Consider the following 26,497-nt stretch of genomic DNA (forward strand, 5'->3'; position numbering starts at 1 on the left):
CAAAAATGCAGAAGCAGAGGAGACTTAAACTTGCCTTAGAGAACAAAGCACTGAGCTCCTTGCCAGCTTAGAACATGGAAGCCAAGGGCAAAACTGGCTTGAACCACTGAGCTTAAATTTGTTCTCTTTGGTACCAGAGGGCAAGAGCAGGAGTAATGAGAGAAAGTTGCAAAATGGTTTACTTCAGATAAATATCTGGAAGAGCTTCTTAACAATTAGAGATGTTCCAAAGTGGAATGAGGATGAGGATGATGATAATTATGATAAGATGTGGCACATAGTGCTTACATAGTGCCAGGTACTGTGATTTACAAATATGATCTCCTTTGATCCTCACAACAGCCCTGGGAAGTAAGTACTATTATCATTTCATTTAACAGATGAGAAAGTTAAAGCAAACAGGTTAAGGGAGTAGCCTAGAGTTACAGAGGTAGTAATCATCTGAGTGTGGATCTGAATCCAGGTCCTCTTGTCCTTTCCATCAGGCCATTCTATTTGGAATAAGATCAGAGGTGTTGGGTGGTCTTCAAACAGAGTCTGGAAGACCTTTTGTCAAGTATATAAAGTGGGGATTCCTTCGGAGTATAGGTCGAAATAGATGATGACTTCTAAGTCCCCTTTCAACTTTCACACTCTGAGATTTTTTCTTTTTGGCCTCAGATTGTCTCCACATTGGACGGTAGTCCAGAGATCTGAAGGAATCTGTAATTGCTTCTTAGGGCACAGATAATTTTAGTCTACCTTGAAATTCAAAGGTAGCATCCTAGAGGGAGATGGAGTATGGATTTTGGAGTTAGGGAGATCTAGATTCGGATTTTGCCTCTTGATACTTTCTACCTGTGTATCTGTAGGGAAGACATTTAATATTAATTAATATTAATAATGATGTCGCAGCATCTCCCTAAAGTTCATTTCTAAATGTTTGACTCTTACCATTTAGGACAACATCTTCGAGCTAAGGACATGAGAGACTCCCCAGACAGCTTTTACAGCACAATAAACTGTCATCCATTTGCTTGTCAAAAATCCTACTCTCTACTCAGGGATTGAGAGGAATAATTATTTTATTCAGGCCACTCCCATTTCTGAAGTGCTGAAAGAATGGCATAGATATAATTGGGATCTCAGATTTTATTGGTGAAATAATCTCTCTGGTGAGCATTTTTTTTTTCTCTCAGAGATCAAGAGACTGTTGCAAGTCATAATATGAAAGAGTTGTCTGGAGCACGGAGAGGTTCAATAAATTGCCAGAATAGGGTCTTTCAACTCATGTCTTTCAGGCTCCTAGGCCAAGTTGTTTCTTCATTGCACCACAGTAATAACAATAATAACAATAATAATAATAATAATAAACATAAATAAATATAAAAATTGATACTTATGTGGCACTCTAAAGATATCAAAGCACTTTTCCTAGATTGTCACATACAACCGGATAGATGGGACTTTTGCTATAATGATTTCTATTTTACAAATGAGGAAACTGAGGACCAGGAAAGTTAAGACCCAGAGTAGCAAAACTAGGAAATGCTTGAAGTGTGATTTGAATACAATCATTAATCTAAGTACATTGTATTCCTGAAGCCAAACTGCCTTCATCCATGTTGTTAAATCCATTCTACAGTTTTTAGCGATGGAAAATCTGAACCAAGAAAAAAGCACTGTGTAGATTTTGTGAGTCTACCTATAGTTAGCCTGACAGAACAGACTGTATTAGAACAGAATTCAAACAGAAGCCTGCCACCCCTACCCACTATCCCTGGGCATTTTTCTTCTTCTTTTGTCTTTCCTGATTACCTGGGGAACTGGATTATGGGAACTGTTTCTGTGGACATTCATTCATTCATTCATCCTCCCCAAAATATCTATGTTTCCCCTACCCATCCATGCTCTCAGAAATAGTTTGGCAAAGGGATAGGCTTCCTGCAATTGCATCTACTATAACACAAATTTATTAATTATTAATTACATTTGCATTTGAGATCATCGAAAGTAGATAATAATCCTACATTAGTCAACTACTTATGATGATAGCAAAGTAACATCCTGATGCTAAGTTGTTCAAGGGAAAAGTGAAACTCCTAATTTCCATAGATTTGAACACAAATTTTCATATTCAGGTTTAGAAGAATCAACAAGCCTTTCTTAAACACTTACTATTTGCCAAGCATTGAAAATTAAATGAAATACAAAAACAATCTGGGATCTCAGGGAGTTCACAAACTAATGTGGATGACAATCTACAAACAACTATGTACAAGCATATTATATACAGAATAAATTGGACACAAACTCAGAGGGAAGGTATTAGCATTAAGTGGGTCCAGGAAAGTCAGGAGGCAGAGATGAGCTGGGAAATCATTCTGTACCCAGAGAAAAGCCAGAAAATAATGTCTTAATAAAGTGAGAGTTGGAATGTCAAGAGCAATGAATGGCAAGGAGGCATTGGACAAAGAGTAAATAGTAGGACAGAAGTCTGGAAGTAAAGAGGTTGGAAGCCAAATAGAAGATATGACATTTGATTAGAGTCACTAGGTATCCCCAAGGCTGCTTTGCATCTCTTGTGAATAAGCATCAATGTCTATTATTTCTCAACTTCCTGATGTTCTTTTGAAGCCTTAAAGTGAAGCATATATGGTCAAAATGACCACAGAATTCATATAGAGTTCACCTCAAATAGACTTGATTATTGTATGTCCATGAGGATTTGGTCAGTTTTGCTTAATTACCACTGTGGGAGAGACTGGGTTTCAGAATGTAAGGATAAAAAGTTAAGTAGAAGAAAAAGGAGAAAAAGAAAAGAAGAAAAAGATGAAGAAGAATATGATGATGACAAAGATGAATATGAAGAAGAAGGTGAAGAGAGGATACACCTAGGGGAAAATGCATATTTGATACATGAAATGTATTTTTGATATAAAAATATAAATTATTATTTGAAATGTTAAGTAATATGTTAAATCCTTAAAACGCAGAACCAAAATGTGAATAGATATCAGAAAGGAATTCTTAAAGAACAGTTCCCTATATGGAGAAGAAAGGCTTCCATAAAGAAATTTTGATAATAGTCACCCAGCTGGTTGAGATGTCTTGAGAATACAAGATCTTGCTTTCTTTTCTGTTTCTTACCCATGAGCCTCCAACTCTGATAGGTAACAGAAGTGTGTCAGATCTCCTCTCTCAGATTCAACTCCATTAATAGGATAAAAGTCCTTAATAGCTGTGAGATTGATCTACAATCTTCTGATTATAGATGTCAAGACACTGCCAAGAATGTATTGCCCACTCTACTGGAGTTTGACCTAAAAACTCCAGAAATGAAAGTGAGATTTGCCCATAATGCTTCAGAAACTTGATTATGGATGAGGTTGCACTTAAGGCTTCAAACACTACAATTTGAAAAGCTCCTTGATGACATCCTTGAACACTCCAAAGATATAGCCCTGATGAATCACACAGTTTTTAAAATGGGAGACAATAAATCAGATAGACTAATTTATTGTTGGATACATATTCCATAGAATTATTCCCCTGGTATATCTATATAAGACGGGCCATGGTAAATAAGGAACTGGGCTCAAAATGGAAGAGATGAATTTCATATGGAAAATGACCCAGGGACATCAACAATTTCAAATTCTTCTTTAACATTTTCTATGGGTTTGTTTTGGTCTGTATAGGTCCATTAATGTAGGGAACTCCCTTTGAGGAAACTCCCTCTGCCATTAGAGATCTTCAACACTTCTGTAACTAATAAGCACAGATTTCGAGGTCACTGCAGCCAACCAAGAATCTAGCTGATCCTGACTCCAAGGCCAGTTCTCTGTTATATCTACTACCTCTCACTTCCAGACAGAGATAAAGAAGAAGGGAGAGAAGGAAGAAGAGACAGAGAGAACGTTTTTGTACCAGTCTTCTTCCTCTGATAATCTACATGGAAAATCTTGGAATGTTATAATCTTCAAAGGATCCAAATTCTAGGTGGCCCAAAGTGGGGGAGGAAGCAGTGCTTTGTAAGCATAAGCAACTGCACATGCTTATATGTCTAATTTTTTGCACATTGTATCAGAAACCAAAATCATCCAATTTAATTAAAAATCTTCATTGATCGTTTGCTATAAGTCAGATACCATGGAAGACAATGAGGCTACAGAGACAAAATCAGAACATTCTCTGCCCCTGAAATCTCCACTCTTCATCTTATTCTGTTGGGAAATGTATTTTCAGAAGACATGAGACAGACAGTCACACAGACATACACAGACACACACACTATGAAGAAGCTTTGAGATTAAAGAGGAAGACAACTTCATTTGTGTTTGGTCAGTTCTAAAATTGTGGGTGATTGGCAGGACACTAACAACAAGTATGCAAAGTGAAAAGGATGTGGGTGGGTTGGGACCCATCCAAAGGAGAAAATCCTCACCTAGATGAGCTTATGGATCCCTTCTAAATAAGAGGCAGAGACTGTTAGCAGGAAGTTTGACCCCTGAGTCAAGTTTCTTCATCTGTTAAATAAGGATACTAACATAAGAACATATCACCTCCCAAAATTTCTGGGAGGAAAGTGTTTGTTTTTTTTTTAAGCCTAACTCATCATCTGATGGCAGATGACTGCTATTGATGGCGGTGCCATTTTTATGATTATGATGATTTTAATTGTAGTTGTCACTTAGAAAGCACTTTTTCATTCATTTTTTAATTTATTCATTCATTTGTGTATCTAATTACACTTTAGGGGCAAATACTTCATGTTATGGAAACCTGGGCTCTAGCTTGCTGAGAAGCTGGCTGCCTCACCCCTGATTTGAATTGGTTTTGAATTACCTTCCCTCCCTTGGCTTGTCTGCATTTCTGTTTCTCATTGTGGGATCAAATAGCTCGAACTGGTCCCTTTACAGATGACCATCACTGAGGGCTGAGAGTGGGGCAAGGGGCGGCTGTCTATGTGGGATTGGTCCTATCAGGAGTTGACTCCACAAAAACTCATCGAATTTTTGACGCAGTAGGAAAATGATAATCGCAAGTGATTCACAAAAGGTCACCCAGTTTCTAAGCATCATCAGGTGGGGCTTTCAGGTAGCCAAGCCTATTCTCCTCCTCCGGGTGCCCACAGACCTGAGCAATCTGCTTTGGCATTCACTGATTGAGTTGGTTTGTCTTGGTGGAATTCCCCCTTTTCTCCCTTCCCCCCCACTTTTCCATCTGAATCTTGTCAGGTTTCTAAAAGTTGTCACTTTCGGACAGAATGTTTTTGAAAATATGAAGTCTAAATGCAATTAAGGATCAGGACCTCCCTCCCCCTATTATCTTTCCTTGGTCTCCCCCAGAGGAAACAAACACGCCTGCTTTTATGTCAGTAGACTTGCATTTCAAGTCTCTAGCAATTACATATTATTTTAGAGAAATGCTCTGGAAACACTGTCGAGAGGGTGTTAACGGAAAAGTCTGTTTTGTTTGGACAGCTTCTTTCCTTTAATGCTGAACTTTCCACCAATTTTTAATACTCCACCACTCATTTACTGATTGTAATGGCCTTCTTGGCTTCCTATTGGCCTGATAATTTCCCTAGAAATCCACATGGTTGAAGAGTAACGCGGAGGGGGAATGAGAAGGCAGATTGATTTGGACAAGTGTTTTCCCTAGGCCAGGTCCTCTGGTATGAAGGGGTTTACAAGTTGAAGGTGGACCTCTCCTTAAGTAAAGCAGATGACCCAATCCAAATTTACGAAAGCTTTTCATATTAAAAAAAAAAAAAAAAAAAAAAAAAAAAACAACCTAGCAATTTCTCTTACAGGTAGAGTATAATTATGTATTTTATTCACATGTATAGTCTAACTTAATGGCCAATGCTCCAACTCTGGCTCTATGGAAGTGATCCAATTAAGGAGTGACCCCACCCCAAAAAAGAAAGAAAAGTCTGGCTCAGTATGTCTACACCAACAGTTAACTCTGGGAGAATCTTCACATTTTGAAGGTCTACCTAGATGTAAATGAAAGTGTTTTCTAGAGGCTTATAGCACCCAAGGTAATATTTCCTTGGTATAGGAAAGCATTATATTAGATCATAGAATATTGGCATGAAAGGATCAAAATAACATCTTATCTGAAAATCTGTTTTAAGATTAAGAAACAAAGAAGCAAAGGGATCAGCCCATTATCCCACAACTAGAAAGTAGCAAACACAGGATTAGAACTCAGGCCCTTTGATTCCAGACTCAGGTTTAGTTTGCTTCCCTTACTTCTCCCCTCCTTCCAAACCCCCAATTCCTATATCTTTTTCTGCTTTCTCAATTGTCATACCCCTTTCCTTTGTCCCCCTTACTTCCTTCTAACTCCCAGATCTCTAGTTCACCGTCTCTGCCTTTGCCCCTCTTTTCCTCTACTGCCTTCCTTCTCCACACTTTCTTCCCAGATCCCTTTTTCTCTTTTTTTCTGATAATTCTTTCATTTTCTCCTCTGCCTCCACGCCTTCCCAGGTCCTATAGTGTCTTGTTTATGCTACAGAAGCTTTTATGTTCAGCATTAATGACTGGGAGTGTCAAATAATGCTTATGCTGCTTTAAAATGAAGTCACAGTACTAGAGTTGTCCATTGGAGACGAGGATTAAAGAAATTGCAGCTTCCCTAGCATTAAGCTCTCTTGAGTAAAATGCATTTGACATCAAGATTATGTCCTCAACCAAAATATCACTATTTTCTTCCGGGTTATTTTTTTCTTAAAATGGCTAAAAAGAATCAAGTACATTTGTGTGTTCAAAGACATAATAACCATTGCAACAGGGTTTGGTGGAGTACAGGATTCCAAAAGAATAATAGGCTCTGAATGTGATTTTCTCGATTTCCCACAAGTCTTGGGTTTTTTAAAGACACACCTTTCTATTTCCCAAAAGAGGGCCTATAATCGATTAGGGGGTCACTCAAGAATGATTCGCAAAAAAATCACTAGATTCTTCAGGTAGGTGCCCAGAACATGCTGGTCTTCCTGGGATGGGCAGGAATTCATTGAGTGGCTACTAGGCTTAAGCATCATGGGGATACATGATAAGACATGGTGTCTGCCCTCCAGAAATGCACAGTGAAGTTAGAGAAGCATGGGAAACAATTAAAAGACAATGCAAGATAATAGATTAAGTATATAATTGAGGGTTAACCTCAATGATGAACTGCACATGGAATGACTAACTCCTGTGCAGAAGGGATCAGACTTCTGCTTGGCCCCAGAGGGTAGAGATCAATGGAGAGAATTTACAAAGAGGCAAAATTTTGGCTTAAGCAAGAACTTCCTAATAATTTATATTGTCCTAAGACCAATAAGGAGTTGCCTTAGGAGGAACTGGGCAAACAGAGGCCTGGTTTGAGAAAGATTCCAGTTCAGGCACATATTGGGTTACATGATCACTTCCAACTCCATTCTTTTAAAAAATTATGCTATAAGACTTTTGGAGAATATACTAAATTAAATTGTACAAATATGTATTCATTCGTTTTTTTTTCCTTATGAAATGTAATCTCTTTGAATATGGGGATTCTTTCATCTTTGACTTCATATTATTCCCTGTACTGAGTATAATGCCTTTCCCATAATAGGTATTTAATTGATGTTCCTTGATTTTAGTTAGTAGTCAAGATGAAGAGAGGATTGGAATGACCATGGAGTAGAAATGTCAAAGGAAAACTTGTATTTTGGTGGGGAGGGGTTGATTTGGAGAACATTTGTAAGCATAGGGGAAGATACAAGTGGAGAGGAAGGCCCTAAAGATGCATGAGAGAAAGAGGTGACTCTAGGATATTTAGAAGGATGCAACTATGAATGGAAGCAAGATGGTAGATAGAATGGTCAGACATAGTCAATTTTCAGGAGATAATCTTGATTGTTCTGTTACCAGGGGAAGGAAGAAAGATAAAAAAATAATGCAGAGGGATTTGGGAAATGAAGGCAAGATGCTTTCTGAAGCATCCTTTCTGATGTTTGCTTTACATCCTCTGGATCTTCCTGTGAAGAATTGGATCAGCTTAGTCTCTTGTAATAGAAATTATTAGTTTGAAAACAGTTATTTATTGTGGACACACACATAATCTGAGATTTTTTCATTTTTTTTTCATTTTTGTAAGGATGTAATTCTAGAAATTAAACAATTCTCTGTGTGTTTGCTCAAATTTATATATAGACAGACATTTTCATATGTGTGGATACATGGCTAGTTAGAGCAGTAAGTGAAGAAATTGAGAAAGACAGAAGTCAAGTTACTTGCCTAGAGTCATATAGCTAGAAGGCAGCTGGGGCTACATTCAAACTCAGGTGTTTCCCAACTCCATGTCCAGTTCCCTATTTATTGTGTCTTCTTCTGATAGAAGAAGTTGAAATTCCTCAAAATCTTAGACACTGCCTACAACAGTATCTTCACTTACAGCATCATTCCCTTAATGGACCCAATTTGATTCTGGAAGAATGAGGCATGGGTCATGAAGCATAGCCTTGTTACTTGCTGTGGTTCATTTGATCATTTGGAGCCATTTTGAAATACCCAAGTTATTAATGCTCTATGTCCAGAAATTATCAAAATAATTATCAAAAAATTATAAAAATAATAAACTTGATCATTAATTGTAACTAACCATAGGAGATTGTCAATATGTTAGAGAAGTCCACAATCTCAAAATTGGAAGGAATCTCAGAAGCCACTTAATCTAACTCATTCCTGCAAAAATGTCCTTTATTGTATCTCAAAATGTTCTCATCCCATTATTACTTAAAGGCTTTAGGTAGCCAATTTTATTACCCCATAGCTCTAGTTGTTAGGAAGTTTCTTTTGTTAATAAGCCACAATTTTGAACCCATATCCCTAGATCTGTTTACAGGAATTGGTAGAATAAGCGTGGTTGCTTTTTCATGTGATCCCCCTTCAGATCCTTGAAGGAAGCTATCATGTATATAAACTGTGCATTTTTCCAAGAAAAAATCCTCTGTTTCTTGAATCCATCCAGGAGTGGACCTTAGTCTCCTCCCATTTAGTTAGTTTAGGATGCTGCTCCTCCTGTCAAGATCATTTTTAAAATACAGCCATTAAAAGTGAATACAGTATTGCTAATGGACTCATATTCAGCCTTCAGATGAATGGAACCTTCAGCCAGATCAGTGGCAACTCAGCAGGGGACTTGTTTCAGAGACTCCCACTCAGCAGACTGAAAGTTCCATCATCTGATTCATTGTCTGAGGACAATACAGCACCCCAGGGACTGTTGACATAGCCTGTGCTTCTCACCTGGCTCGGTTGTTACATCAACAGTGTGGAGTCAGCTACAGGGAGGACAGGGAAACAAAAGATCCCATTATGAATCATCATTCAGGATTTAGATAACCAAAAGTCTGAGCATTCAAGGGAACTGCTTTCTGAGAGGAGGAAATCAGGTAACTCCATCCTCACTGGCCTTCCCAGTCTCCCATCTCTTCCCTCTCCAAATCTATTGTCTATACGGCACAGCCAAACAAATATTCCCAATCACATTCCCAACAATACTATCCCCTCCTCAAATATCTGAAATGAAAAGCTTTCGACATGGCATTCAATGCTGTACCATCTTTTCTCTGCTATCTTGTCAATAATTCCATATTACTCTTCTCCATTCTAGTCAAATTAGCCTGCTAGTCATCCCAACATAGGACACTAGGAGTCCACCCCATTTTTCCATCTCTGTGAACCAAGGCAAGTCACTTCATCTGAATCTGTTTCTTGATCTGTAAGCTCAAGTTAGCTAATGGGTAGAAAGAGCTATACCAAATCACCTGCTCTTAAAATTAGAATAATAATGAGTGACCTATTTATGTCACTACAATATTGTGAGAATGAAAGAAATGTGCACATAAGCACTTTGTTAATTAAGCAAGCATATGGCAGAAAGATTAGAGTTTAGGTTGGGAGTCTCAAAGATCTGAGTTTGAATTCAGACAATTATTGATTATGTATTTATTAATTTATCTGATACTCAGTTTTCTCACCTCAGTTTTCTCAGTAATAGCATCTACCTGATAGTATTATTGTGAGGTTCATTTGAGGTAAAGTAATGATTGTAAACTATTATCATGTTGTTTAAGAAATATCAGGTCAAGGGTAAACCCGCTGATTTGTTTCTGTTTCTTCCTTTCCTGGAAAATGAAGGCATCGAACTAGATGATCTTAGATCCTTTTAACTCTAAAATGATGTCATTCTGGGATTTTTCCAATTATTATATTTATCGTAATGGGGGTGGGGGGTGGGCAGGAAGAGTAAAATGAACATTTTCCCTTCTCAGAAAATTGGTCAGCCAGTGATTTTCCATCTGAATCTCTCAGTAGCACCAGGGCCCCCGCAAAGGCCTCATATCATTCTGCATGAGTTCAAGCTTCTTCTACAGAGCTCCATCTGTCTTCCGTCCAAGTTTCAAAGCCACTGGCTTGCTAAGCACAATGATGCTAATGATAAGGTGGAGGGCTGTGGGTAGGGGCTGAAGGAGCTGAGTGGTGATGTCATGGGGCTCTGGCTGTGTTATCTGCAATGAGAATAAATGGCTAGTCCTGCAAGCAAGCAAGAAGTGGCCTATGTGCTAGCAGCCCTGGGCTGGGCTCCATTCTCAAGGCTTAAATTTAGATCACAAGGAAAGCAGCAATCATCATATCCTTTAACTAAAATCAGCTAAACAGGATACAGGTAGCCACAAAATGTAGTCATTGCAGAGAGGAACAGAATCACTTCAAAAAAGGTAATAATCGGTCAGTCTTGCTTTTTTTTGCAACATGTAGTTAAATCTGTTTAAGTGTGGAGAAGGAAAAGTGGGGGCTGGGGCAGTTTACTTTATAACTTCCTAAAATGGCACTGATATTAGACAAGTGTATCATCAATAGAAAAAACAGAAACTCTTTGCCAGGGAACCTTCCCAGAGCCCTTGCGTTTGGCTCAGACATGTAGGCAAGGGCTTGCAAGGGGGGGTTAATGGAAGCAATGAGGCCTTCTTAAGCTTTCCTCAGTGAAGCTCCTTAGTCACTGAAGAACAGTAGGGTGGATACAATTTAAATCTATTTCTATATTGATTTCTTCAGTTTGGAAGGCTCCCTTTTTGATGTCATCAGAGAGAGGGAGGATGGGAAAAGGAATTGAACTAGTCAGAGATTTTGAGTGAGATAAAACTAAAGGGAGAGTTACGTGCTCAGATGGTATCCTGATATTGTTTTGATTTGAACCCTACTGAATAAAATGAGAACAAAATAATGATAATAATGGTAAAATGAACAACAATACAAATAGAATAAAAACCCCATATTATATTAATTAAACACAGGTTCCTCCCATGTCAAGGCAGATATCAAATGGTTAACACTTCCTTACCAAAAAAGGGGGGAATGAAGATCTATAGATGATAAAATGTGATCCCCAATGATTAATGGATTAAATTCTTACAGGAAAAAGTAAAACTACTTGAATAAGTAGACCTCACTTTATAAAGCAAAAATAAAAATTGGCCCAGGTCCATACCAATGAACTTGTCTAACATATCAAAAAATAGTTTGTGTCTGGACAGAGTCTATGAAACATGAAATCTAGTTGAAGAATCAAAAGGCCCTCCATGAGTAACATCCATATAAATTCTATTAGCAATACATCCCCAAATATTAATAGTTTTAGAAAAAGAGAACAATAAGGTAGTGATTTGGGATCAGGTCATTACCACTAGAAATTAGAAAATGATTAACATTAAGGAGCCCCAAATTATCATATCAAAACAAGTTATGAATTGAAATGGTGAAAAGTCCGCAAACACCATCACTATAGTTTGCAGAATTTAGTATCTGTATACCTAGAAAGGAAAATCAGATGGCAAGACTTATACATTTAAAGTTAATAGATGCTGTAAATTCAAATGCCCAAATATTTACAATTAAGACAGACCAAAATGTCACCAACAACTGTAAAGATATAGCATCTATCGATACAAAATTAAGAATAATTTTTTATTAGATATAATAATGCTGAGTATAATATCCAAATTATATGGGATTTAAAACTAGAAAACATAGAAACAAAAGCAGAAAGGAGCTCAAACTCTATGGCAACAGAAAAAAAAAAGTGTTTATTTGTCCTCTTGGCCTTTCTGCTACTGCATCTGCCCTATAACCAGCACACTAAATTCAGTACAAAAACAGTCAGTCATTTTATCTCCATTGAAACTAGTCCATAAGGGATTAAGTATAAAAATAACAGTTATAAAGTACTGACTTGTTTCTGGGTCCTTTCTATCTGGATTTGTGCTCAGAGAATCTGTATTTGAACCTTTGCTTCTATTTGTCAGGGATGTGACAGGTAATAATTTATGACACTTCTCTGGGTTGAAGCTTCCACATCTCTAACATTTAGGAATTAAACTAGATGGCTTCTGGGGTCCCTTTCAACCCTAAATCCAGGATCACTAAAGAATTTCAAAACTTTCTGCTGACTACTGGAGCTGACAGAAAAGCAACCAAAACAAACAAACAAGAAGCAAAAAGCAAAGAAACAAACAAAACCATGAGGCCATTAACATAGTTAACAAAGTGATTAGCATGTGAAAGGCCGGGCTTTTGATATTTGAGTCTAAGGGTGGGGGATTTGGGAAAGAAGGAAGAAGAAATATTTTGAAGTCAAAAATGGCCAGAAAATATCACTGTATCTGGCAATATAGCATGCAGGAGACTTGCCTTACCATCTCAACAGATATGAATGATTTTGTAACTCAATGAACCAAAACAAATGGGTCATCTCCAAATAATTCCCTTCTTTAAAAAGCTGACTGACCAGTCCTTACATCTATTGGAGATAAGATCATTTGCCCAGCAAGAGACCAAATATAATTAGTTCCCTCCACACCCTGGAATTTGGCCAGTCTGTGATCTATAAAACTACCTTTCCTTTTACATAACATTGTAGACAAAAACAAACAAACAACAACAACAACCAAAAACTCAATTAATACTTAACGAAGTACTAACAAACTAATCAACTAAAGGAATACACACATTAAATACTTGGGTACACAAACAGTAAACTGAACTGAAATTTCTATGAAATAGAAAAAGCTGAGAAAGAGGGAAAGATAATTGAATTTGAAAATAGGTTTGAGTCAGGTCTGACACTTAACTGTCCAGATGCCATCAAACCAATTTGAGTCTGAAGTTCTTTACCTGGCAAGCCAACAGGCTTAAGAACATTACTAAGCCTGCTTGGCAAGCACCGAGTGAAAAGCATTTTCTATTAAAGCCAGTGGAAGTGCCAGCTATTGCATCCTGTCGCTGAGATGGAGGGAAATGTGGGATCAGCTTTGTTTCATGGGCACTCAAGCAGCTTGGTCTCCATGTGTATGTACACACATACAGATTGTTTTCAGAGGATTAACCAGTAAAACTTGGTTATTAATCTATGAGTGTCAGGTTATTAAATCTGAACATTAAAAAAGCAAGCACGACTCTCTGGTATCCACAATCTAAAATAATTTGGACATGAAAACATAACCTTATATCTAGAACATTAAGCTCACAGAGTGATGAGCAAACCTTAAAGCCAACTGGAAGTCTTCCCAGCACAGTCAAGGCACTGGGTTCATCATGGTGTGTGCTCCAAATGGAGTACCATGACCCCCCAAAATAGAAAGCAAATTCCTTTTTGGTGACCGCTACTATTGGTTCATTTTCAAATTGGCCTTTGCCAATTTAGAATCAGAGGCCGTGGATCTTTTTCCTACCTGCCATATTCCCTGGAAATGAAACTCCTGATGCATAGGCTTCTCCTTGAAATCCTTGCCTAACTTTAAGATTCATTCTTCTACAAGAAGCCATCCCTTATCTACCCTCCTCCATTTTAATTCCTTTAAATTACCTTGTATTGATTGTATGTGCATGTGCTCTCTATTTCTTTATATTGTTTCTCTATTATTTTCTCTATTTCTCTCTCTATATATTTATTCATTATTATGCTATGTATTATTTATATTTCATAGTATATAAAACATTTTTATATTTAGAAATTTTAAAATATTTTTATTATATTGTATATTGTTTATTTCCAATGGATTGCAGTCGAGCTAAGAGAAGATGGCTTCTTGTCCATGTTTACATCCCCAGAACCCAGAAAGTTCCTGGCTCACAGCTGGCATTTAATAAATTCTTGTTGAGATAAATTAATTCAAATTAAACTGAACTGAATTGAATTCAAAATGTGCCCCCAAATTCAGTGGCAGAGAGCCCAGTGGGTAGGAAAGGGCATCCATTTTCCCTGCTTTCTTATTATAGGCCTTTTAGATTTAGAAAGTGGCAAAATTCTGGTGTTACAGGTTGGAACTTTTTTTCCCCCCTTTCTATTGTTGTTTATTTCAAAATGAGGGAGCTTTTGATTAGTTACTGCTGTGGAAGTGTCTACACCTGCCAACATGCTTCAGTGTCAAGAATGGATTGGAATTGAGCCCCCCTTTTTCTGTGATCACTTGTGTGTTTTCTTTTTTTCTGAAAAGTTTCTCTTTGTATTTTGGGGTTTGAATGATGCATCTTTCCTTCTCCTGATCCAGGATTACACTTTATGACTACCAGGCCATGTGTAGAAGCAACAAGGACAGCACCGATCGGGCTCACAGCTTATTAGATGTAAGTCACATCATAACTGAGTTCCTCAATAGAAATAACCTAGAAACCCCTTATCATCTTTGTCTCTGATGTCTATCTCTCTCTTTGTGACCTTTCTCTTAGTACTCTTCTGGCCTCCCCAAACATTATGGAGGTATTATTATTTGCATGCTAAAAAGAGCTTTTCCCCCATCTCAAATGTTGCATTTTAAAAATTAATCCTGAAACAAGGAAACTAGAATTAAGGAAGGAAGATTTCATGGGACTAATAACACCTTTTTGAAGTTAAGAGAAAAAAAAAATCCTGAGTTTGGGGGTTCTGTCATTTGGAGGCATATAAAAGGGAGTTTCATTTCCTTTCACAGAAATGCCAACATTAGGCTGCAATCTGGCTTCTGGTCTCTAATTTAATTAACATTTGTATCAAAGAACCCCTTCCCATTGCCCAGAAGCTCAGTAACTACCCTTTGGCCATTCCTAGGGGTAATTAATGTCCCAGTTAAGGTACAAAGAAACACCCATCAATTAACTCCTGTCCCTCTCCCTTGGAGTAAAATACAGAATGTGAAATGTGCAAATAATACCATTTGGACCACACAAAACATGCCATCTGTATATGTCTATACATACACAAATAGGTAGGCAGAAAGTCCTCAAGATTAAAACGAATCAAGAATGGAGTCTGCCTAAAATAGACATTAAATGCATAGAGAGCAATTAAAAGAGCCAAACAAACATGTCCCCCCCCCCCTTTTTTTTTATTAGAGCAATAGACTGTAGATAACAACCATCAAGAGTGAAGGCTGTATTATTTTTATACCAAAGACGTCATACAGAGAGGAGGAAAGAAGCAACAAAAACAACATAAAACAAAAATATTTTTTTTATCAGTTGGAGTATTTCTAAGGAACATCTGATATTTAGAAAAACTAAAAGTTCCTTCTCTCTTGTCTTTCTGAAAGCAGCTTCTCTTCACAGTGGGGCTATTTGCTGAATTAAAAAAAAAAACAAAAACAAACAAAAAATAACCCAGTTTCCAAGATGCTCTTTTACCAGTAGGTTTTTAAATAGTACTGTGCATTTTCATTGTTTAATCCTGTATTTGCATAATCCCATCCCCTGCACCAGAGTTGATCCAGAAACTCTTTGGGATTTGGGGGGCTCAGTTTCCCATTGGTTTGAACAGGAGCTGCAGGAGAGCCTGACCCTGATATTTATTCACTGTTCCTCCCAGGCTAGGGAGACCTACTCAAAAAGGCCCTGCCTGGTCAAAGATAGGGCATTTCTCAATGATCTGACCACTGAGAGCTTGCTGAAAGATCTGATTATTTTTCAAGTCATAAAATAGAATGGCTAAACCACAGGGTTGGAAGGGTGAGTTTGGTTTCAAATAGCCAGTCACCAAAAGTTCAAATCCTGATCTGAACCCAATTCCCAGGCCCAGTTGCTTTTGCCTCTATGAATTTGGTGAAAAGTCTCTTTGGGGTTCAAGGGAGAGATCCACTTGTTCTGTTTTTGCTTTGGTCCAGCCATATTTCCAATCTCCTTGTTTGTTGTCAGCTTTTCCCCTTCTAGCCCTTAATAGAAAGATGGAGAAAGTAGAAAATGAAAAGTTTCAAGAATAGACAAAGTCTGGAACTGATTTTTACTTTGTTAAGCATTAGACAACTCTCCAATTTCTGGGGTTGATCTGCATAAATAAATTTACCCAATACACACACTAACCAGTGCTTAAATTCAAAACAATATTTCATTATTTCAGTTTCAGCAGTCCACAAACGTAGCCTAAAACGATGCAGACTTGTTTTGTTGGTAGTGTTTAAGATCCCAGCCTTTTAAACCCAACCCTGGCAGATGTTGTCCCTTCATTTTTCCGGAGGCCTCCGTGCAGCTCACATATCTGTCATACCTAGGTACAAAGGCCTGAGTGAAAGAGAGAAAGAAAGAGTCCATATTTTCCAGAAATCAGGAAATTGAATTATCTACATAGGAAATATCACAAAATAAACAGTCAACTTCTTATTTTAAGTTAAAGCAGTTGGAAATAAAGACCAGAATGTCTTTTCCTCCCCCCCCCCCCTTCCCCTTTTATAGAATGAAAGGATTTTCTTCAAGGCTAAAATCTCTTGTTTGCATGTTGGTCACTTAAAAAACAAACAAACAAGCCTTAATAAATGTGAGAAAAAAGCTCTAATCCTATGGATTCAACTCTCTCAGACATGACTCCTTGACTGCAGACAAATTAAATGCACATATCTTTCCCATATTTCAGTAAAAAGAGAGCCCTAAGTGAGCATTTCACCTCTGATGGACTATTCTGTGAGTCCTATTTTGTAACCAGTAAGAAGAATCACAAGTCCTTGCACATTAGGCTGGGAAATAGTAGCCCCTAGAGGTTAAAACTTTTAGAGTCATTGGCTGGACTTCCTTCCTCTTATTCCCCTACCAGGGATAACCCTCGCCTTGAATCCTGTTTATTTTCCTTGTAAATCACATTTCATGAGGGACCCATTCAAAGATGTCCAATGCCAGCTTGGGGACACAGTATCTTCCCTTTTCTTCATCATTGGATAAAACTGCTGGTTTTCACATGCTAGCCATCAGCCTGCAGGAATAACATTGTCTTTGCAGAACTTTCCTATTTTTCCCCCCTTACTCTATGGCTTGTTCCTCTACAGCCTTATAATGCCTTCTTTGCTGCAGTTAAATGGATAATGACAGAACTGATCTTGTAAGTAAACCTTTGCTAAGAGTTCATTTTGTTTTCATGTGATCTCTGCCTTTGTTCTGTTATAAATTGACCCAGGGGCTCTAAGAAGCATTCTCTTGTTGGGTTTCCAGGGCATGGTCTGTGCTTCTAAATCGCCACACTGGATGCCTTGGACAATCTCACCCATCTGAATGAATGATTGTAACTTGTATTAAGTGCCTCCTGGTCACTGCTCATGCCCTCCCCGGCTTTGTTTAGCTGTCGAACAGCTTGCCATCCGCCAACCCAATTTATTTATTGTGGTTACAGTTACATTCCCCATGAATGTCTGGCTGTTTTGAATGCTGCATGGGTGGGCTCTGGGCCATAGCACAAACTGTCATAGTGATTCATTACACCACTTTGGATTGCTTAGCATGTACAGTCACGGGGCCTTTGAAATCATCTGCCAGAACCGAGGGGAGGGTCTCAGGTGTGATTTAATTGTTTACCCTGTCAAATACTAGTCATGTTTTCAATGTCAATTATTCATCAGTGGCTTGAGTCAAACATGGAATGGCACAGAGATGAAAGCCTGAGCTATTAAAAAAAATTCATTGGACATACTCCACAAGCATTGTGTCACACAAAAAGGAAGAATTCTAGGGATTGACGTGGAAGCAAGTCACCACAACGGGAACAAACTGGGTTTCTCGCCATCCGCCTCTTCCTCCAAAGCCCCCCCCCCATCTTCCACTTTATAGATTTAAGGGAGATAATCATGCTAGGAAATTAATGAGATCTGTCTTCCATTTCCAACATTCACAAAAATGTTGATACTGTTGGTAAAATACAGTGGGGAATCATGTGCTAAGCAGAAGACTGGGCTGGGGGTGGGTGGGAGGAATGACAGATGACATCAAAAGTTGGAATGAAAATGACTTGTCGGCAGCAGGGACAAGTATGAAAAAGAAATCATCCAAACCTTTCCCTGTCCCTATTCCCTTGAAAAGCCGTTTGCTATGACTATTGCTTGGGGCCATGGTTTCATATTACTTTGAGATGCTATTTTTCTTTGATTAATTGAGAATTTTTAGTTGTTTTAAAGCTGTTCCACTGCATGTTTTCACAGGGAGAAATACACATATTACATGTATACAGATCCTCACGTTGGCAAACCCAGGCCTACTAGAAGCATTGCTAAAATAAGTTTTATTATTCAAGATTGTAGACAGAGGAAAACAGAGTAAAGTTTTTTTTTGTTCGTTTCATTTTGTTTTTTACTCCTATACTAAGTCTAGGGAACCTCGAAGCCCATAGCCCTCTATTGGAGGTCCAGAATAGGCAGGAGACAGAAGAATTCCTCTAAATGCTAACAGCCTGTCAAAGGGCTGCAGCCTCCTAGCAGATCTCCCTGCCAAGGGCTGACACTTGATTAGGGGGCCATGACAGGGGGATAGCTTGCTCTGGTGTTAATGGCAAAAACAACCTTTCATTCGCAAGATAAAGCCCAGTGAACAGACACCAATAACTAATCCAAATAGCCCAGGAACTATGTCAATAGTTCCAATTTGGGATTTGTTTTTATTTTCAATGGGGTGAATCAATCAGGGAGTATATCACTACTGCACTCCAGTGGTGGATGTCCCAATAATGCTGAGTTTTTTCTCGGATTTCTAAGGTTTCTGGTGGAATTTAACTTGTGCAGTTGGTGGCACTCAGAAACCACAGCCAAAGGTAAGTGGACAATGTGTTTCCTTCTACTTAGTGACCATTTAGGGGGGGACTCATTTCTATTATTCAAATCTAAGCTCCAGAATTACACTGATATAGGGAACTTATGCAATGGAAATTTCATATATAAATATATATATATATATATATATATATATATATACATACACACACACATATAAGATTATACCTTATCTGAAATTTAGAATAGTGCAGAATTGCCCAAGATACTTGAAAAGTTAAACAATTTGGATATGATCACAGGTCTAATAAACCTTCGAAGGCAAGACTTGAACCCATACCTTCCTGACTGCACTAATCCAAGCTACCTGTTGGAGGTTTTTAAAATCTCACAGGCAGTGACCCAGAGTTTCAACTCTTTGTTGGCTCGCACAGGTGAGGATTCCCATGTGGAAAATGTCATTCAGAATATGCCTCAGCACACACCCCAGTCATGTGCATGGGAATTACCCCCACTGCACAGAGTTGTCAAAACAATCTGGGATTCTTGCCTTGGGAAGTTGCTCTGTGATCCTGACCCCAAGTCCTGTTGAACTTTAGAAGAATATGAGGGGTTTGATCCTTGCTAGCCAACGAAGAAAAGCCAATACTCAGCTGAAAAGTGCTTAGACCAATTTACCATCTCAAAGAAATACATAATTTTAAGAATATTATCTTATCCGTCAAGCTAATCATATTTTCATTAATTTTGTTTAAAAATTCCATTCTTTTTCTTTGTATCAGTTGTTTTTAAATTTGATAATCCAGGTTCAACAGGACAGGGGAGAAGTATCTTAATCCAGGCAACAGGAATACCCTTGTCCAATAAGCAGATGGGAATTGGGGGTAATATCACAAAGAGATGAATTTATCATTTATTTGCTTATCAGAATTTTAATTGAACATCACAGTCAATGTGAAAAGCATCAAAAGTCTGGAAAGTCCTAGACCTGAACTCAGAAAAAACAAATGTGGGTTTGAATCCTGGCTGTGTAAATGGATTCCATTATCTATCTTCTCTTGGGTCTTTCCACGTTAAACAATATGTGTAACTAATTATAATGGACTGGATAAAAGCAGATTCCCATTTTAAACCATCAACACACATATTTCCATGAAAGACAGTGGCACTATGGCACTGTTTGAAAGTTCCAATTGAAATAGATTTTTTGTTGCTGTTTTTGTTGTTTGTCGTTTTTCGCTTTTCCCATTATATCAAAAACAAACTTGTCTATTTGGAATTTCTGTACATTAACGCCTCCTGACACCAAGAAAAATTATATGATGCTTTTGAAAAACTGTCCTTCAGGTTCTTAAACTGAGTTATTATTTTCAAAATTTGTAATTTCTCTTCTCCAGGTTAACTGCCCCCATTTCTTTCAGTTAAGTATGCTATAGGATAACCTTTCACCATTCCAATTGCCCAACTTAAGGACATCCTCCAACATTTTGATGTCCTTCAGAACTGTGTTACCCAGTTTGTTGTTTTTCAGTTGTTTAGTCACGTCCAATTTTTCATGATCCCATGGACGATAGTATATCAGGCCCGTCTATCCTCTACTGTCTTTCCAAGCCTGTCCAAGTACATGATCAGTGTTTCCATGACACTATCTGTCCATCTCATGCTGCCATCCCTTTTTTTTCCCTTTGCTTTCACTCTTTCCCAAAGCCTACTTTTCATTTATGGTCAATGTATTTAAGCTTCAGTTTCAGTATCTCATCTTCCATTGAAGGGTCTGAATTAATTTCTTTAAATAAGGACTGATTTGATCCTGCTGTCCAAGGGACTCTGAAAAATTCTGGTCAGCAAGTACCACAAATCCAAAAATATCAGTTCTGCCATGTTAAGCTTTCCTGATGGTCCAATTCTCACAACTATATATTGCTACCGAAAACAAAACAAAACAAAACAAAACAAACAAACAAACAAAAACAGAGCTTGGACTATGTGGACTTTTGTGAGAAATGTGTTATCTCTACTTTTTAGTCTGTTGTCAAGATTTTTTAGAGCTGCCCTTGTCACAGTGTGCAGTAATCATTGAGCCCAAGAATATAAAATCTCACTCTCCTTCCATTTCTTCTCTCTTCATTTGCATGGAAAAATGGAGAAGTTGCTAAAATCTTTGTTTTATTAATATTAAGCTGCAAATCACCTCTCACCCTCCTCAAGAGGCTTAATTCTTTTTCACTGTCTGCCATCAGAGTAGTTTGTCTTTATATCTGAGATTATTGCTATTTCTCTCATCGACCTTTATACCATCTTTTGATTCATCCCACCTAACATTTCATGGGATATACTCTACCTTTAAGCTAAATAAAAAAGGTAACAATATACAGCTTTACTGTATTTTGTTCCCAATCAAATCAATCAATTGTTCCATCTTCAATTCTAAGTGTTGCTTTTTGACCTGCAGGAGGTCCTCCTCAGGAGACAAGTAAGATGATCTGCGACTTACATCTCTGGGAGGGCTGACATTTCACTGTGATCTACACAATCAAAGGCTTTAGTGTTCTCAACAAAGAAGTAGTAGACTTTTTTCCCCCTGGAATTTCCTTAATTTCTTCATAGTCCAGCAAATATTGACAATTTGGTCTCTAGTTCCTTCAAAATCCAGCCTACACATCTGGTCATTATCAGTTTACATATTCTATGAGCTTAACTTGCAGAATTTTAAGCATATAACCTTGCTGGAATGGGAGATGAGTGCAGTTGTTCAGTAATCTGAATATTCTTTGTCATTTCCCATCTTTAAGACTGAGATATAAACTGATCTTTTCCAATCTAATGGCCACTGTTGAGTTTTCTAAATTTGCCGGCAGATTTTGTACAGTACTTTAACAGCATTATCTTTCAAGATTTTTAATAGTTCAGCTGGATTTCTAGCATTTTCACTACCTTATTGTTACTAATGCTTTCTAAGGCTCTTTACTTCATTCTCCAGAGTGTATGGTTCTAGATTAGCAACCATAACCAGTTTGGGTTTTGGTGCTGTTACATCTTTCAGATCTAGTTCTTCTATATTTTCTTGCAACTTAATCTTGCCTATTTCTGCTAATTTCCTATTATTTTTGTCTTTTATCATGCTCATTTTTTGCAATAAAACTTGCCTTGAAATCTCTAGTTTTCCTTATGAGATTTCAATTTCTTTGGATTGTTTGTTTAATAAAAAAATGTTATCTTTCCTTATGAGTCCCTGGAATTCTGCATTGAATTCAAAGTTATGTCTACTCTCAGCTTCAGATCCTCTTCTGAAAAAAAAATGAGGGGCTTGGGCAAATGCTTTTTGAGGATCCTTTGTATTGTAGATTTTTTTGGATCATTCTCTTCTCCAATATTAAGCTTCTTTTTCTCTCTTTCTCTTTTTTTTCTTTTTCTTTTCTTTTCTTTTTTTTTTCCTTCTGTGTCACAGTGACTTCTTTTGAGCATAGAGTTCACTAAACTTCCCAGTAATTTGGCTGTGTTTAAATGAAAGGATATTATCTAGCTACATCACCTATTTTGAACTAGTTGTACCCAAGTTTTTAAAATCTAAGTAAGACTTTACATTTATTTTTCTTCTTTCTTTTTTTTTTTTCTATTCAATATAGTACTAAATCAAACCAATTCCTCCTGGATCTTTGGCAGCAATAAGAGATTGCATGGGGAGAAACAAAAGTCTCTGAAACCTCTAGTTTTCATTTTTTCTACCTCAAAAAGACTTTCTTAAAGACCTTGAAAGTTAAATTTTCTCCCTTTCCCCTTCTTTTTTGATGAGTCAGTTGAGGTTAAGTGACTTGCTCAGCTTCATATAGCTAGTAAGTGTTAAGTATCTGAGGTCAGATTTGAACTCAGGTCCTCCTGACTCCAGAGCCACTCCCTTATCTAGTTGCCCTACTCACTTCACTTAACATCAGTTCCTGTAAGTCTCTCCAGGCTTCTCTGAAATCCTTCTGCTAGGCATTTTTTACAGAACAATAATATTCCATCACATCCATATATTATAACTTGTTCAGCCATTCATCAACTGATGGGCGAACCACTCACTTTCCAAATCCTTGCCACTAAGAAAAGGGCTGCCACAAACGTTTTTATACATATGATTCCTTTTCCCTTTTTTATGATCTGTTTGGGATACAGGCCCAATAAAGACTCTGCTGGATCAAGGGGTATGCAAGGTTTGATAGCCCTTTCAAATTGCTCTCCAGAATGGTTGGATCCATTCACAACTCCACCAACAATGTATTAGTTTTCCCATATGCCCTCCAACTTTTATCATTATTTTTTCCTGTCATCTTTGCCAATCTGAGAGATATGAGATTGTATCTCAGAGTTCCCTTAATTTGCATTTCTCTTATCAATAATTATTTAGAGCATTTTTCATATGTCTAGAAATAGCTTTAATTTCTTCATTTGAAAATTGTTCATATCCTTTGGCCATTTATCAATTTGAGAATGCTTTGTGATCTTATAAATTTGAGTCAATTCTCTATATATTTTAAAAATGAGACCTTTATCAGAATCCATGGACATAAATTTTTCCCCAAGTTTTCTGCTTCTCTTCTAATCTTGGTTGGATTGATTTTGTTTGTATAAAGCCTTTATAGTTTAATATGATGAAAATTACCCATTTCACATTTCATAGTATTCTCTACTTCTTCTTTGGCCACATATTTTTTTCTTCTTCCCTTTCTATTCCTTGTCCTCTTAATTTGCTTATAATATCACCCTTTATGTCTAAATCATGAATTACCTGGAGTCTTCCACGTCCATATTTCCCCTACCTAAAGTTATTGCTATAAAATCACCATAAACTAGCTTGAGCCCAAAGAATACTTTGTCCTTTGAACATTTCAAGGATAATAATGCAAAAATATTATCTTCCTGTCCTCTTTGACTTTATCTTGACATAGGATATTAGGTATTGGTCAATCCCTAGTTTTTGCCATTACTATTTTCCAATTTTCCCAGCATTTTTTGTCAATTCTCATCCCTAAAGTTGGAGTTTTGGGGTTTATCAAATGCTAGATTACAATAGTCAATGATTATTGTGCCTTTCGAACCACTGAGGCACAATCTATCTCTTCTCTACTCTATCATGGTATTCTCTTTGCAGGATAATTATTTAAAATGTAAAAAGAAATGCATAATCATATCATATAATTCCCTAAATACCATATACTCTCTTAAATTCTTGTTTTATTAAAGAATATTTTTAGAATGCTATTCCCATTATTATTGATTGTTAAAAATTCATGAAAACCCTAATATTTACCTTCATAGGATCAGAGGATAAACAGAAAGAAGGCCACCCTCCCATCCTAGAGGATATAAAGAGTCCCAGACTTCTGAAACAGGCATATGGTCGAAAGCACTTGACTCTAGAGACCAAAGATCTAATTTTACATTGTTTTTCTGCTACTTACTACCTGTATTACCCTGGACAAGTCTTTCTTCTTCCTCCCACTATATGTGGGAATGAGGAGATTGGACATTATTTTGTTCTTCTAAGTTTATTTCCAGGTTTGAACCCTATGTATAATAGGGCTAGGGATTTTAAAATCTTCTCTTAATTAGATAGGAAATATATTATTAACATCAGTGGAATCAAGGGACATTTGATCTTGTTTTTGTTTAGAAGGAAACCTGCTATTTATGTTTCCTTTCTTTTTTCATTTCCATGATTAGTAGAAATGATGGGCGATGATGGCAAAATCTCATCATGATTATTAAAAAATGTTATTTTGTCACATAATTAGGATGTAGTCAACTGGTCAAAGTTTACACATTGGGTTCAGTTAACAGAAAATGGAACCTTCCTAATTTGAATTACTCATTTTAGGGAATGAAACCTAGAGGTTGCTTCAGTATAAAAAATGTCCTAGTGAAGAGATATCCTTGTGTCAGGAAAAACTGGCATCTGTCCTGCTACATCTTGTCATGAGGAGCTGAGAAGCTCCTCAGAATTTAGTGACTTGCTCAGGATCACTCATCTAGTATTTATGAGTCAAGGATGGAACATATTTCTTCCAGATTCTGAGTTCCCCAAAATGAGTAAATATGAGTATGATCCCATCCAATTTCCTGATCTCACCTAGCAGAATTTTTGTCCATGAATTCTCAGCAGAAAATCCCCAAAGAGTTAGAGGATAGCCTCTATTCATTTCAATATTTGTTCCATTAAAACAATGAAAATATTGATTGCAACCATTTAATCTTTCCAACATTTATATTTCTTCTTCCTAACCTTTCTAAAAAGGTATCCTTTAAAATAATAAAAAAAAAGAGGAAAAAACGAGTTCAGCAAAACTACCTCCCTGAGACTTCCACATCCATGTTTCCCCCACCTAAGTTATTGCTGTTAAATCATACTAAACTGGCTTGACCCCAAAGAATACATACTGTGACTATTTTGTCCTTTGAATATTTCAAGGATAATAATGCAAAAATATCCTCCTCTCCTCCTCTCTTCTCTTTTTCCTCCCTCTGTTTCCCCTCCCTCTTTCTCTTTTACAAAAGAATTAGCCATCTGTCTTAGAAAAAGGACTACTGCAATCCAAAGTCTAACCCAATCATGACAAAGATGGCAGTGATAAGAAATATGAGAATCATTCATATGTGCATCATGCTAGATATTTGCAAAATTTGCCTTCAAACTGCTCTACAAAAGTAGATTTATTTAGTTTGCCCTAGATCCATAGTTTTATTTGTAAGGAGAATGGTAGTAAGAAATTTCCCTGGACCAATGAAAATAGATAGCTTCTCTGAAGTTTATAGTTTTAGAAAATTGCCTGGGGCACTAACAGTTCAATAAAATTTTCCAGGGTCTTACCACCAGTATCAGTCAGAAGCATGGTTTGAACTGAGCTCCAAGATTGACTCTCTATAGACCGTGCCACCTGATGATGACCTGAGTCTCAGAGAAGTTAGGTTACGTCCCCTTATCACCCAGATTGTGATGGTCAGAACCAGGTTTCCATGACCAATTCAGACTTAAAGTCCAGTTATCTTTCCTTCCTTCTGATGTTTTTCACCGTAACAAGGTAACATCTCATTTGAAACTACAACAGCAAATAACATTCAACTGAATTAATCTCCAAATATATGAGCAAATTAATAGTTATAAGTGTTTTACACACAATAGTTATTTCCAAACATGGATTACATGAGGGAGTTAGATGCATGTGGAGAGCTAGCTAATCCCATCCATGTAAAAAGCAGTTATAATTCAGGATCATGAATAAAATGGGGCTGGTTTGTGCCTGTGTTAAAAAAAAATTGCATATTCAAGGTATAACAAAGATCATGACACTGTAGAGTGACCTCTCCCTCATATTATAAATATACCATCTATCATTTCTACATGATCATGTAGGTGTATACATGTTGTATAAAAACAAGGCTAGTTACAACTGTAGAATCTAATATTTGGACCATGGAGCGAAACTCTTATTGTGCTTTAGTAGAAAATAA

At 37.2% G+C, this 26,497-nt stretch overlaps 1 protein-coding gene across 5 annotated transcripts in view; it reads left to right on the forward strand.

The window, feature by feature from the left end:
• The window catches only part of CACNA2D3 (calcium voltage-gated channel auxiliary subunit alpha2delta 3), a 1,010,949-nt gene that overhangs the window by 946,012 nt on the left and 38,440 nt on the right, over positions 1-26,497 (forward strand). For all 5 annotated transcript variants that reach the window (XM_031952127.1, XM_031952119.1, XM_031952106.1 and 2 more), the window contains 3 exons: positions 14,570-14,645; positions 17,303-17,355; positions 18,995-19,050. In XM_031952127.1, the coding sequence (XP_031807987.1) occupies positions 14,570-14,645; positions 17,303-17,355; positions 18,995-19,050 (185 nt within the window). The remainder of the gene's footprint in view (positions 1-14,569; positions 14,646-17,302; positions 17,356-18,994; positions 19,051-26,497) is intronic.

The sequence above is a fragment of the Sarcophilus harrisii genome, chromosome 1, assembly GCF_902635505.1.
Source record: "Sarcophilus harrisii chromosome 1, mSarHar1.11, whole genome shotgun sequence".
In the NCBI taxonomy this organism is placed as follows: Eukaryota; Metazoa; Chordata; class Mammalia; order Dasyuromorphia; family Dasyuridae; genus Sarcophilus; species Sarcophilus harrisii.